Source organism: Furipterus horrens, unplaced genomic scaffold (genome assembly GCF_987537825.1).
Source record: "Furipterus horrens unplaced genomic scaffold, mFurHor1.1.pri manual_scaffold_11, whole genome shotgun sequence".
Taxonomy (NCBI): Eukaryota; Metazoa; Chordata; class Mammalia; order Chiroptera; family Furipteridae; genus Furipterus; species Furipterus horrens.
Window position 1 is genome coordinate 64,576,361 of NW_028327181.1, and position 14,651 is coordinate 64,591,011.

A 14,651-nucleotide genomic window follows, 5' to 3' on the forward strand; every position below is an offset into this window, starting at 1 on the left:
CAAAGCCATCGACCGCCTCGCTTGCGGGAAAGCACCAGGAAGCGACGGAATCCCTCCAGAAATCCTAAAGAGCGGGAAACCAGTCCTGCTACAGCCGCTCCACCATCTACTCTGTCTCTGCTGGAAGGAGGGTTACATCCCCCAGGATATGAGAGACGCCAACATTATCACCATGTACAAGAACAAAGGAGACCGCAGCGACTGCAACAACTACCGGGGCATCTCTCTCCTCAGCGTCGTCGGCAAAGTATTCGCCCGGGTCGCTCTTGCCCGCCTGCAGACCCTTGCTTCCCGCGTCTACCCAGAGTCCCAGTGTGGCTTCAGAGCTGGCCGATCAACAGTGGACATGATCTTCTCCCTACGCCAGCTGCAGGAGAAGTGTCACGAGCAGCATAAACCACTCTACCTCGCCTTTATTGACCTCACGAAGGCGTTTGATCTGGTCAGTCGAAGCGGACTCTTCAGCTTGCTACGGAAGATTGGCTGTCCACCACATCTGCTTGCTGTGGTCATGTCCTTTCACGACAACATGCACAGCACGGTGTCCTACAACGGCGCAACCTCTGAGGCCTTCCCAGTCAGCAGCGGAGTAAAGCAGGGCTGCGTCCTCGCGCCTACGCTGTTCGGAATCTTCTTCTCCATGCTCCTCCAATACGCCTTTAAGGACTGTAGCGAGGGTGTCTTCATTCACACCAGATCCGATGGCAAGCTCTACAACCTGGCCCGTCTACGAGCCAAGAACAAAGTCAAAGAGGTGCTCATCCGTGAGATGCTCTTCGCCGACGACGCAGCTTTGACATCACACTCCAAAGGGGGACTCCAGCAGCTAGTCACTTGCCTTTCCCACGCATGCAAGGAGTTCGGACTAGCCATCAGCCTGACGAAGACGAATGTTATGGCTCAAGGCACGGGGACTCCCCCATGCATCACCATCGACGGATACACCCTGGAGGTTGTCAACGACTTCACTTACCTCGGGTCCACCATCTCGAGCTCTCTGTCAGTCGACTTGGAGGTCAACCGGAGAATCGCCAGGGCAGCCACAGTTATGGCCAGACTGAACCGGCGAGCGTGGAACAATTCCAGCCTCACTGAGAAAACCAGACTGCGCATCTACCAAGCCTGCGTACTCAGCACTCTCCTCTATGGCAGCGAGACGTGGACCACCTACGCAAGGCACGAAAGGAAACTCAACAGCTTCCACATGAGGTGCCTGCGACGCGTCCTGCATGTCGCCTGGCAGGATAAGGTCCCCAACACCGAGGTGCTGAAGCGAGCCAATATGAGCAGTTTGCATGCAGTTCTTAGCGAGAGACGCCTCAGGTGGCTCGGCCATGTCAAAAGAATGGATGCAGGCCGTATCCCCAAAGACCTCCTCTACGGCGAGCTAGCAGAAGGCAAGAGGATGACAGGGCGCCCAAAACTGCGGTTCAAAGACATCTGCAAAAAGGACATGACACAATGCTCCATCAATCTCAACACATGGGAAGTTCAAGCAGACGACCGCCTAGCCTGGAGGCTCGCGGTCAGGCAAGGTACGTCACGTGCGGAGGCTGCGCGCAACGAGGAGGCGGTCCAGAAAAGATTGAGGCGGAAGCAGCGTCAACAGCAGCAACAACGGCCATCTGCCTTCACCTGTACCAAGTGCGGCAGGGATTGTCACTCCCGAATTGGACTGCACAGCCATTCTCGGCGGTGCAGATAGACTCTCAAGAAGCTACGCCATCGTCTCTCGAGACGGACGGCTGCCGACGACGACGAGCCCCAAACTGGAAAGAACTCAGAAGTACATAAAGATATAAATTGTAGCATATTCGGGCAATGGGATACTATATATCAATAAATAGAAACACACAACTGATAGCACACCATAGATTAGTCTCACAAAAATTACATTGCATGAAAGAAGCCAGACACAGAAGAGTAACTGTGTGGTTCCATTTCTACAATTTTCAAGAATAAGCAAAACTAACCTAGTCAAAATAGTGGTTATCGCTGGAGATGGGTATTAACAGCAAAGGCACATGAGGAATCTTCTAGGGTGCTGGAAATAACCTTTATCTAATCAGGGTAGTGGTTATATAAGTGTATACAAATGTAAAAATTTATTGAGCTATACACTAAATATTAGTGTACTATTAATACTAACATTATAAATATCAATTTAAAAAGCAGGGGGTGGGGGAGTGGGAATCCCAGATAAAATTCCAGGCCCAAATAGTTTCACTGTGAATACTTCCAAAGACTTAAGAAAAAAAAGTAAAACCAATCTTAGATTTAAAAGACAATAGAGAATAGCAATTGAGAAAATCTAAAAGTAGTTCGGACAGCTTACTGAATATTAAGAAATTATTAATTATCATTAAGAAATTATTAAAATCTAATTTTGTTAGGCTTGATTAATACATTGTGATTTTTAATTTTAAAGTCCTTCCTTATCTATTACAGATACCATTTAAAGTATTTCTGTCCCTGGCTGGTGTGGCTCAGTGGTTGGAGTGTTGTCCCATACACTGAAAGATTGTTGTTTCAATTCCCAATCAGGGAGCCTACAAGAGGCAACCAGTTGATTTTTCTCACATAGATGTCTCTGTCAAAAAGCAATGAAAAAAATGTCCTCGGTGAGGATTAAAAAAAAGTATTTCGCAGTGAAATGATATGAGGTCTGGGATCTTAAATACTCCAACTCTCCCCCCAAATTGTGGGATTGGTAAATAAAATATAATTGGCAAAACAGTGATAACTGTTGAAGTTGAGTTTGTTACACCATTCTACTTGGCATGTCTTCTAAGATTTATGTAATAGAATTTGAAAAAAAGAGGAAAAAGCACTGTAAAAATTCCATTAGTAAACAAATATTTTCTTAAAAAAACCTAGGTAGTTTTTTATGATAGCTGACAATACCTGAAAATAGAGGATGAAGAAGGATGCAGAATCAAACTCAGAGAATAAACAAAAATTAAGAAGCAAAAGCCTAGTGATATGCTTTATAACTGTAGAGGAATCTGAAGGAATGATGAGAAAAATAATACGCTGTTTTCAATTCTCTTAAGTTTTAAATAAAAAAAGACGTCCAACAGGCAGCTGAAGACAAAGGACCGGCAGTCAGAATTAGAGAAGTAAACTTGGGAAGAAATTCATACACATACCTCAGGTGAAATCAGCAGAGTAACACAGTATGAGCAGGGGTCTAGAATAAGAAAGATTAAATGTTGGCTTCACTAATTACCAATTGTATGATCTTGTGCAAGTGGCAAAGCCACCAAAACAAAGAGTTCTGTTTTCATGAGGATCAAATAAAAACATGGTGGAAACTGTAAAGCCTTGTAACATCTCAGCGTAGCTGTGTTTAGTAGGCAAGTTCCCTAAGGGGAATACACAGAGAAGCACAGAAGAGAAGGTTCAGAATGAACCCTGTGATACATCCAAGATTAATGATCAGAGAAGAGAACGAACATAGAACAGCAAAGATTAAAGAGAGAAAAACAATCTAAGAAAGGTAATTTATGAGGAAAAGTGTCAAAAAAGCCAAGAGGCAAAGTTATCTAAATAGGGGGCGGCGGCAGTGGTGCAAATATAGCCAAAAATTAATAAAAAAGTCAAAAGGGGAAGCAATTTCATACACTCCTGTTGAGAAATACATAAAACTGCCATAAACGGTATTTCTCTGCATACGAACTCTACCATCTTATGACATGAGCCATTTAGGAAATGTGACAGAACACATCAGTACCACTAAAGAGAAGGCAGAATACCTAACAATGCACACATTTTCCTTCACTAGAATAGAAAGGGAAGAGTATTATGAGAAGATAAAGTGAGGTAGATGAAAAGAAGAACATGATTCTAAAGATTCTACAAGTTAAGAATATGGTAAGTCATTAGTATGCATTCTTTCTAAATGGAAAACACAAGAAAATTAACACGAAAACGGTTCCCATTGAGAACTAACTGTCATCACAGCAAAATTTTCAAAAGGTGAGACTTTTCTAAGTTAGACTACTACTTACCATCTCGGCCCCACAGAGCAGCTGAGAAGTACAGAAATCAATACACAAATGACAAGCACTTTTTCCTTCCCCAAGTGATTTAAAAAGACCTAGTGAAATCAACATTTTTAAACCTCTAGAAGAGACAGAGCAGGTTTGAGTGTTACTGTACTGCACATCAGTGGCATCTTACTGAACCTGAACCTGCAGAAGAGAGCCAGGTAATGTCAGTACTATTGCAGACATGCCATTTGCAGTAATATATCATCCCTATTTAAAGAAAATTTATTTCTGCATTTGTGTTTCCCTTAAAAATACAAAACAAGCACAAATGGACAAAAGGAGGTTATCCAAAAAGGATTCATATAAGGAATTGTGAAGGGTCTTTCCCTGTGTTCTAGAAAGGGCTGTTTTTGTTTCTTGATTTGTTTCACTTTCCCCTTCCATTTGAGGGTCAAAAGTTATCAGGAGAAAGTTAATTTAAATGACATATAAATATTGTTACAGCAGTAAATTACAACAGAAAGTCCATATCTATTATCAAAACCTGAAGCACAGACTATGAGATTACTTAGAAATCCAATGGTCATACCTAGAGAATGTTAAATATTACAAGGCCTTATCCTTATGAAGCCACAGTCTCCTTTGGGTAAAAATCACAGCACCTGCCCTAAAACCAAAGATTCAACTCAATTAAAAACTAAAGAAAGATTAATAATCATTTTCTTGGGGATTACCCTTTTCTTATCTGTACCCACAGTTTGTTTAAATGGAGCTGAAAACGTTGACTACACTAATTTGTAAAGCAGTAAACCCTACATTCTGGCTACTCAGGGACCACTTAAACAGCAATATATGAGGAGGTCCGTCCAGAAGAAGTCCAGCCATCATTAATATAACGAGAACAGTTTGTGTGACATCACTGTAACCTGGCAGCCAAGGAGACTGGCCTGGAATGCACATGTGTGATCAATGATGACTTCTCTGTACTAGTCAGTGGGGACGGCAGATGCTGTTGAGTGAGCACATGTACTGTGTGGCCGTCACATTCAAAAAGACTGAGAGAGTAGACCAACGAATCTGCATCAAGTTTTGCATTAAGCTTGACCATTCCTCTGTGGGAACTGTTCGGATGGTTCAGAAGGCCGCAGCCGTGGGAGACTGGTGATTGGCAGCTTCACCACGACAACGTGTCCACTCACGCATCACGTCTCATGCAGTGTTTGTTCGGGAAACAGGAAATCACCCAGGTGACTCAGCCCCCCTACAGCCCAGATTGGGCGCCCTGCAACTTCTGGCTTTTCCAAAACTAAAATCACCTTTGAAAGGGAAGAGATTTCAGACCATCAATGAGATTCAGAAAAATACGACTGGGCAGCTGATGGCAATTAGAACTGTGTGAGGTCCCAAGATGCCTATTTTGAAAGGGACTAAGGCGCCATTGCCCTGTTACAATGTTTCTTGTATATTCTTCAATAAATGCCTCTATCTTTCATATTATGTGGCTGAATACCTCTGGACAGACATCATGTATTAGACAATGGTATGAAACACTCATTAATGGAAGTACAATTACTCTTAACAGTCTGGGATCAAATTCTACTTAGATTTAAGGCTTATTATAATTAATAAAGGAAGGAGATTCTGAAATGATTACAAGATACCCATTATTAAAAGAGCTTATTAGTTATTGAACCTTCCAAATTAAAATTGTAAGACAGCTAAAAAGCAAGAGTTCCATGTTACCTGAGAGCTGATTCATGATGAAATTTAGTAAAAAAGGTACAGGTAACTGAAAACTGTGCCTACATAGAACCTAGGCTTCTTTTATGAAACAACCCTGCAAATATTATTTCAATAACAGCTTTACTGCGTAAGAGACACAGTATCTGCCATCATTCTCTGTAAGCTTCAGCTAAAGTTACAGTAAAGGAGAAAGACAGCTAAATGTTCATGTAGGCTGTTTTCTAGGGTTTCAACTCTGGGAAGATTTCTAGCCTCATCTTACTGGAGACTTAAGCAACTTTCAAACTTTATCAATTCAGAAGATCTTCACCACAATTTTCTAATCCATAATATTATCAATTCCCAGATTAGAACACACAGTGTGCATGTGTGGTCACTGGTATTCAGATGGAGCTCCAGGGACAGTACAATAGGTTTGCTATCCATTTTGCAAACCTGCTAAGTATAAAAGCACAAGGAAGGCCAACTCTCTCTCAGCAAAAAATCACTTCTTACTCAAATCTAGTTCACCTGCTTACCTTCCGTGATGTATTGGCAAGTGTTTACGATGGATTCCATGACTTCCCTCCACAAAAGCATTGGGAGGCTTGTGGTACACAGAAGCCAAAGAACCGATGTGGCAGATTAGCTCATCCAGCAGAGTTGGCTCAATAAGATCTGTCTCTTCAGAGATCAGTGGCTTCTCAGACAAGACTACTTCTTTGGCTGTGACAGGGTCCGTTGAGAGAAGCCGCCAATAAATATAGCCCCTGTCTCGAAGGTCAGGATTATCAGAATCCTAATGAAAAGACCAAAGCAAGAAGATTTAAATGAAACTTTTCTCAATACAGAAACCCAAACTGCTGGGTTTATTTATTATCAAGGCAATGCTATAGTGCTTTATGCACAGTTTGCTGTTAAGACCCAACTTAGACTCAATATAGTTTTAATACAGTCATAATTCTATAATTTCTATTTTTCCAAGAATTTAAACATAAATTAAGATGGATTAGTCTTAAAACTCAAATTCAAAAGGGAGTCAGGAAAAGGAAAATAAAGTTTAATATAATAAAAATTAACTGATGAAATGGCTTTGGGACATAAAAATATTTTTTAACTGCTATAAATATTGGCTGGATTATTCATAACATACATCTTACATATATTTCCCCCATACCTTCTTTCTTCATTCAAATATTTATTAAATATCTCCTATGGAGACACTAGCTAGGCCCCTGGAAATAAATAACAACCAACAGTGCCTGATTTTAATGAGCTCACAGGGTATTATTACAATATAGTATGAGATATCACTATTATCTAAATAATACAAAAACCAATACAGAGAGCACATTACCAAGTTCTTTCAAAAGGGGTCACACTTAAACTTAGTGGTCTTGTTTTCCTGTGGTGGTTTTAAAGATAATTTTACATGCTCATTGCTAAAAATGTTTTATCAATGCCACATCACAATTTAAAAGTGTGTAATTAAGTCTCTTCCACAATCATCCAGCCCTTCCCCACCATAACTCCCAATTCCCCAAATAGCCATGTTAACAGGGTGTTATTTATCTTTCCAGACAGCTCCCACACACACATTTATTTTATGTAAATTTAGTTTCACATTACACTGCTCTGCAAGTTGCTTTCCATATTGGCACATACAGCTGTAGCTTTCCACTGTATATGTAGCAATCATCATCATTTACTGGTGCCCTACTGATGGACATTTAGACTGTTGCCTCTTGGTCTGTCTGTCTGTCTACCTGTCTACCTACCTCCCTCCCTCTCTATCTATCCATCGAGCTATGTTTGTGATCATTACAAAGTGTCAATAAATATCCTGGTATCTACCACTCAGAATAAATCTATACGGTGGCATTTATTTATGCACAAGTTGTTCCAGTGGTATCATGTTATTAAAAGCTAAAGTAAGTCCCTGTTTCAATTTCTGTATTAAAACACACATACAAAAATATTTTCTTTAAACTAGGCTTCCACATGAGTTTGTAAGTACAGAGATGAACTGGTTCATGATTTAGCCACTTAAGACAGATCTCATTCAGCTCAATACCAGCAATGATCTGGATGGTTTTGACTAAATGTTTTTTCTTAGTCATATATTCTTTAATTTGCACTCATGAATAGATTCAAACCCATACAGATTCCTTACCTGTGTTGCCAAACTCAAGACCTGCTGTACCAGCTCCTGTGTTTCTGATGGTTTCTTGAGAAACAGCTTCACTATGGCAGTAAGCAGAGTGAGCTGTACCTAAGCGAACATAATTTAATAGATAAAATGAAAGGCTTTCATTATCCATACCATCATTTCCAAAATAGCATTTCCCCAACTATGACTTACTATAGGTCCTTTCTGATTTTGATTAAGAGACAAAGATGAAAATTGAGCCAATAACAATAGCAGTCAAAGGCACCATCAACTGAAAATTCACTAGCCTCCTATTCCCATCAAAGCATCAAAGATTGCTTTTTTGTTTCTGGCCTAGATAATTACCTGTATTTCTAATGTGATGACAATAAAAATGGTTCTTGACCAAGTCCATTATTATTTACTTCTACCAAGAGCTGCAAGTTTAGGGGAACTAAGGAATCATCTGTCTTACTGAGGCAAGAGCAGAGACAGAAGAATTATGCCAGATCACAGCCAATTAAGAGTGGGGTGCTAAACCAGAAAGCTACTGGCTTATATGTGTTCCTTGTAAAGGCCTACTAAAATTACAATGGTGGATTACACAGATGAACTTTAATTTGTAGTGAGTACAAATGATAAGGAAAAAGGGTTTAATAATTTATCTGCTTCTTTGGGCCTGTAGTTCTAAGGTCAGATCTGTCAATTTCTGTAGAGGAGAGAGGAAGATAGGAAGGAGTCTAACCATCCACAGAGAATCTTTTCAAACTGCACATGCCAGCCCTCACCCCAGTTCCAGGTGAAAACACCTGCTATAATAAGCCATTAACTATTACTAACAGGAGTGGGTAATCATCTTTGGATGACAGAAAATGAAAAAGTGCTAACTACTGCTCTAAGCCAGTAGTTGTCAGTGTGGTTCTACAGGAGCAGGAGCAGCAGCAGCATCACCCTAAACCTTGTAAGAAATGGAAATGCTTGGGCCCATCTCAGACCTACCGAGTCAGAAACCTAAGGGTGGGGTCCATCAACCTGTGCTTTAACAAGCTTTCCAGGTGTTTCTGAGGCTCACTAAAATTTGAGAGCCACTGGTATGTTTACTCCACCAAAAATCAGCACAAATGAAAAAGCTCATCCCTTTCAGGAGAAAAATGAAATATACAAGGTCTGTCCAGAAAAAGTCCGAACACTGTTAATATGACGAGCACAGTTTGCACGATATCAATGTAACCTGGCAGCCAAGGAGAATGGACTGGAATGCACATGCATGAACAATGATGACTCCACTGTACTAGTCAATGGGGGCAGCAGATGCCACTGCGTGAGCGTATGTACTATGTGGCTGTCACATTCAAAAAGACAGAGAGTACAGTAACGAATCTGCATCAGGTTTTGCATTAAGCTTGAACTTCCTCTGTGGAAACTATTCGGATGGTTCAGAAGGCCGCAGCTGTGGGCAACTGGTAGTGGCGGCTTCATCAGACAATGTGCTCGCTCATGCATCACGTCTCATGCAGAGCTTTCTGGTGAAACAGGAAATCACCTAGGTGACTCAGCCCTGCTACAGCCCAGATTTGGCGCCCTGCAACTTCTGGCTTTTCCCAAAACTAAAATCACCTTTGGAAAGGAAGAGATTTCAGACCTTCAGTGAGATTCAGAAAAATACGACTGGGCAGCTGATGGCAACTGGGAAAACTGCATGCGGTCACAAGATGCCTACTTGGAAGGGGACTGAGGCATCATTGTCCTATGTACAATGTTTTGTGTATCTTGTTCAATAAATGTCTGTTTTTCATAGCACATGGCTGGATACTTTCTGGACAGACCTCATATATATCAATCATGTGAAAACTGCTAAACCTTTATTTTCCCTAAAATCTTCCCTAAAAGATCTATGACATAGGATATAGATGAAAACTTACCTGAGTGCTTTCATCATGAAAACCCTCCAGGAAGCTCTCTAGTAACTCATCTGCATTGTCAATTCTTTCAGCATATTCTCCCACAATCCAAATCATCGCTGCTCGAGCATCTGGCTCATCCAGCGAGTCTAAGTTCTCACACAGAGTAGCAATGATACTTTCATACCTGATATAACAAAATGGACTACAGTTAATGAGGGCAAAACTGAGAACAGTATTTAATAAAAAAAGTTAAAGGTAAAATCAGAGACAAGGTACCCCAAAATACAGAGGCTTTTTCGTCAAGGGAATGTACAGGCTTTAAACCAGAAGACGATATATGTCTTAAATTTCCCTTCAATTATGTTTAATAACTAAACCTTAAACATGTATATAAAAGCTCATCAAATATTCTTTTCATAAGGAAAAATTAACCTGTGGTGTAAGATAATACCACTGCCTGATATTTCTAACAATCTTTCTGGGACATGATCAGAGAATTTTCCTACCTATTAATCTATTTTGCCTTCATGGTAGAGGAACAAATCCCACTCCACTTTTAGGAAAATAGAGTTAAGACAACAACAGCATCTGGACTAAAAACAGTAATTTTGTCCCTTAATCCACATCTCTCCTTTTTGTAGAGATCTTTATGTTCTTTCCTCCCAAGGCACCACTCGTACTAATGATTTGTTTCTCCAAGGAAACAAGAAATTCAAATACTTGTTTTTAATTTTACAGGTCTATAGCTCTTTCACTTTACCCTGTTGAATCCATCTCCTTCGCTAACGTAGTTGTAAACATCAAAATGACATTACGCAATTAATTAGATGTAGACAAATAAATAATACACTTAACTGTTTGCCCTACTTCCACTGATGAAATCAGGTTTTTGATAATTCTTTCTTAAATTTACTAGAACCAGAAATGAACACATTTCTTGACTAATCATATTATGATATACATCTCCACCCTTAATCAAGAAGTTTAGAAACCCAACACTCCTCTTTTCTGGAGGGTGATTAAAGTACGTATATGGTTGTTTTCCCAAAATACCATTTCTGAAATTTGAAATATGTGTGCGTGTGTGTATATAAAATGCTTAATAAACCACTACTTTGCTAAAATATTTCTTCTAATTTTGAGTCTACCACTAAGCTGACTGCAAGTCACTTCATTTCACACTGTCATTAATAACTAACCAGAAGCTTTGGCACAAGGTATCTCTATAACTTTAAGGCAAAATAAGATTTAGTACGCTTACAAGACCTACTCTTATTTTGCTATTTCAGATTCCTTAAGTGATTGTTTTCAAAACCAAATCTAAGTATTTTTCCTTCATAAACTAAGAGGCCTTAATGTGAAAAACATGTGGAGTGAAAAAGCAGATTTTGTAGCTACATACATGGGAGCAGCTACATCACATCAGAAAAGATCTGAGACACTGATAATTTGCTGTTATCTGTTCTATGATTTTCTACAAAGTACTAAGTAATATACAAAGTGAATCATGCAGTTATCACCTTCCTGGTCTTTACGATAGGGTGGTCAGAAAATTTATCATCCAAACTGAGACATTTCTGAGAGTAAAAAGGGGCACAGTCATTAATGATCCCTGGTAACAGGCATAAACTGGGATTATACCTGGACAACCTGGAATATATAGGTCTCCTATTTAATAGTAACTTCACTAGCGAAGAATCTGGTTAACGTCAATATATGCCATTCAACAGTGTATATTCAGAGAGTTTCAAGTCTTCTAAAAGCAATAAAGCAACCCTGGCCCTGGGCAGCTCAGCTAGTGGGCGCGCTGTCCCATACACCAAAAGGCTGTGGGTTCAATTCCCAATCAGGGTGCATATGGGAGGCAACTGATCAATGTTTCTTTATCACATGGATCTTTCTCTTTCCCAATCTCCCCCCTCTCTAAAATCAATGTATCCTCGGGTGAGAATAAAATAAAGCAGGGTGGAAAATAAGGCTTTAGTCCCTGTGTTAACAACCTGATGTGTTTCTGATTTTTAATAAAGTATCCTATTATGATGACTAGTTATGTTACAAAGAATAATTTGTATCTAGCCAATTTCAAAATGCCTTACTTAAATGTTTCCTAAATGATCTGAGGAAGAGGGTTAGAAGTATTTGGACATACTTGTTGGGGTACTTGCGGAAGATGTCCCTGATGACAACAATCGCCTCTTGGACCACATAATTTACTTTGGTCTGGATGAGATCAAGCAATGTACTTACACAACGTTCTGCAGATTGCTGCGAAGAGGAACATAATAAATGAAAGTCAGATGATCTATCCAATAACACAAAACCTCAATATATAAAAAATTCTGAAACATACAGGTACATCAACTAAACTAGACTGAAAAATCAAGCACTTAATTTAAGCAAGTTACACAAGAGGCTACTAGAGATATACAAAGTTCTAGATGTACCCCATATTTTACTCACTATAAACATATACTGACAGGTGAGTGTTCATTCATATGGAACAAATCATCTTGTATAGCTAGGAGAATAAAAATGGGAAGAATAAGGCAAGAGAGGAGGTCTTTATCTGGAGTTCATGAGTGAGTGGAGACCAGAAGGCGACTTTAAACCTCTTGAAATGAAATCGCCAAATTTCATATGTGCATACAAGCATATTTTCCAGGGAGAGAGTCCACAGCTTTCATTGTAGTTTCAAAGTTTTCTGTGACTCAAAAAATTCTAAGAAAAAATTGCTATCTTTTGGGTTATATAACAAAGTCTATGACCTTAGATAAACTGCAATATTCCACAGCCTATAGTTCATCTATAAAATAGAATTTAATCTAGTAAGCTTTCATCGATGAAAGGAATATGGAAGAATACAAGAGACAAAATTAATGTACTGAATCTCTGTCATAATTTTTTAAAAGGAGAAGGGCTCTAGAGGAGATTCTAAAAATCAAGGACTCCCTGGCCAGGTGGCTCGGTTGGTTGGAGTGTCATCCCGTATACCCAAATGGTTGTAGGTTCAATTCCTGGTAAAGGCACATGCCTAGGTTGTGGATTTGGGGCGTACAGGAGGCAATCAATCAATGTTTCTCTTTCTCTCTCTGTCACTCACTCTTCTCAAATCAATAAACATATCCTCGACTGAGGATTCAAAAAATAATAATAAAAATAAAATAAAAATCAAGGACTGATTTATCATATATTGTAATGCACTGTAATACTGGAATGATGGGTCACTGCAGTACATGCCTACTGGTAAGATGCAATAGAAAGTACACAGCAACACCCAAGAGGTATTCTTGCCAAAAACACAAAACATGAATATTACCAAGCCTCTAGATTTAATTATGGGAAGGGGATGGAGGACTGAGATAAGCAACACTACAATACAACCACACTTGACACTGCAGTCCCTTCAAAAAGGGTATCAAATTAAATAAGATATAAGATATATTAACCAAAAGCAATGTGTGGATCTTGTTTAGATTTTTATTTGAACAAGCCAACCATAAAGAGATTTAGACATAATTAGGGGAAATTAAACATGGACTGAGCATGAAATTAAGAATTACTATTAGTTTTTGAGTGTGGTAATAGTATTGCGACAATATTTTTCTGTAAAGGATTTTATCTATTAGATATACTTGTTGGACTACCCCAATAAGATCACATCTGGGATTCCCATTAAAATATAATTGCACTCCATTTCCTTAACATTTTTAAAAATCTTCGCCCAATAATATATTTATTGATTTTTATTTTTGGGGGGGGAGAGAGGAAGGGAGGAAGAGAGGGAGGGAGGGAAGGAGGGAGGAAGGCAGGGAGAGAGAAATATCAGTCAGTTGCCTCCTGTAAACGCATCGACTGAACCACCTTTTGGTACTTGCGATGACGCTCCAACCAACTGAACCACCTGGTCAGGGCCCACCCCCTTTTAAAGGAGGAGAAAGAAGGAAAAGATAAAACAGGAACATGTTCATATTTGTTCAAGATGGATGATACGTTCATGAGAGTCCATTAATCAATTTTACTTTACTGTATGCCTCAAATTTTCTTTAATAAAATCTTTTAAAAGTATTATAATAATTTAAACCATTCCAACCAATTGAATGAAAACAAAATTCCATCGTGGGAATATTTATATGAGGTCATATATGTTTCTGTTGCACCATAAAATAAAATAAATTCTGCCATCTTTTATGTATTTTTATGTTTTATTCATTTTCAGCTAGTAAGTCCTGTGCTGCTATTGCAACACCAAAATAGGGAAAAATAATTAAATATATAAGTTGTGATAAATTATAGCATGTAAGTATAGGTTGCCATAAAGTTAACTTGTCATCGCAACCATCACTGATTTAAAGAAAAGGAAAAAAAGGCTATCAATAAAGCAGTACAGTAGAGGAGCAAGAGTAAACACACACAAAAGGCCAGAAACGAAGAACACGTACACAGATACAAAATTTAGTATATGATAAAGACAACATTTCATAACAGTAAAGACAAAATGATTTGCTCTGGTATTTGATTTCCACATTCATGTCTTTCACAAAAATCATTTGCAATTATTTTAATTATTGATTACAAACATCTTTAAATGTAAAAACAAAATCATTGTCATACAAGTAGAAAATAATGGTGAATTTTACGTAACTTTGAGGTGAAGCACAATTTTCTGGGTATGCTACTAAATATACCATCAAGAAAAAAAACAGAACTTTAAGAAAACATAAACTACTGTGTATTAATAAGCCAAATGAAATAAAAGGAAAACAAATTGGAAAAATAACTGCTAATGAAATGAAGGAAAAAAAAAAAGGGTTAATACCTTTAATTATAAAAGACTTAAAAAAATCAATATGGGAAAGATAACCCACAGGAAAAAGATGCATAGGA

General features: G+C 38.9%; 1 protein-coding gene across 3 annotated transcripts in view; it reads right to left on the bottom strand.

Moving 5' to 3' along the window:
• Nucleotides 1–14,651, bottom strand: part of AP2B1 (adaptor related protein complex 2 subunit beta 1) — a 111,493-nt gene that overhangs the window by 50,733 nt on the left and 46,109 nt on the right. For all 3 annotated transcript variants that reach the window (XM_090292826.1, XM_090292827.1, XM_090292825.1), the window contains exons 10-13: nt 11,917–12,032; nt 9,786–9,951; nt 7,888–7,986; nt 6,254–6,513 (exon numbers count right to left, since the gene is read on the bottom strand). In XM_090292826.1, the coding sequence (XP_090148952.1) occupies nt 6,254–6,513; nt 7,888–7,986; nt 9,786–9,951; nt 11,917–12,032 (641 nt within the window). The remainder of the gene's footprint in view (nt 1–6,253; nt 6,514–7,887; nt 7,987–9,785; nt 9,952–11,916; nt 12,033–14,651) is intronic.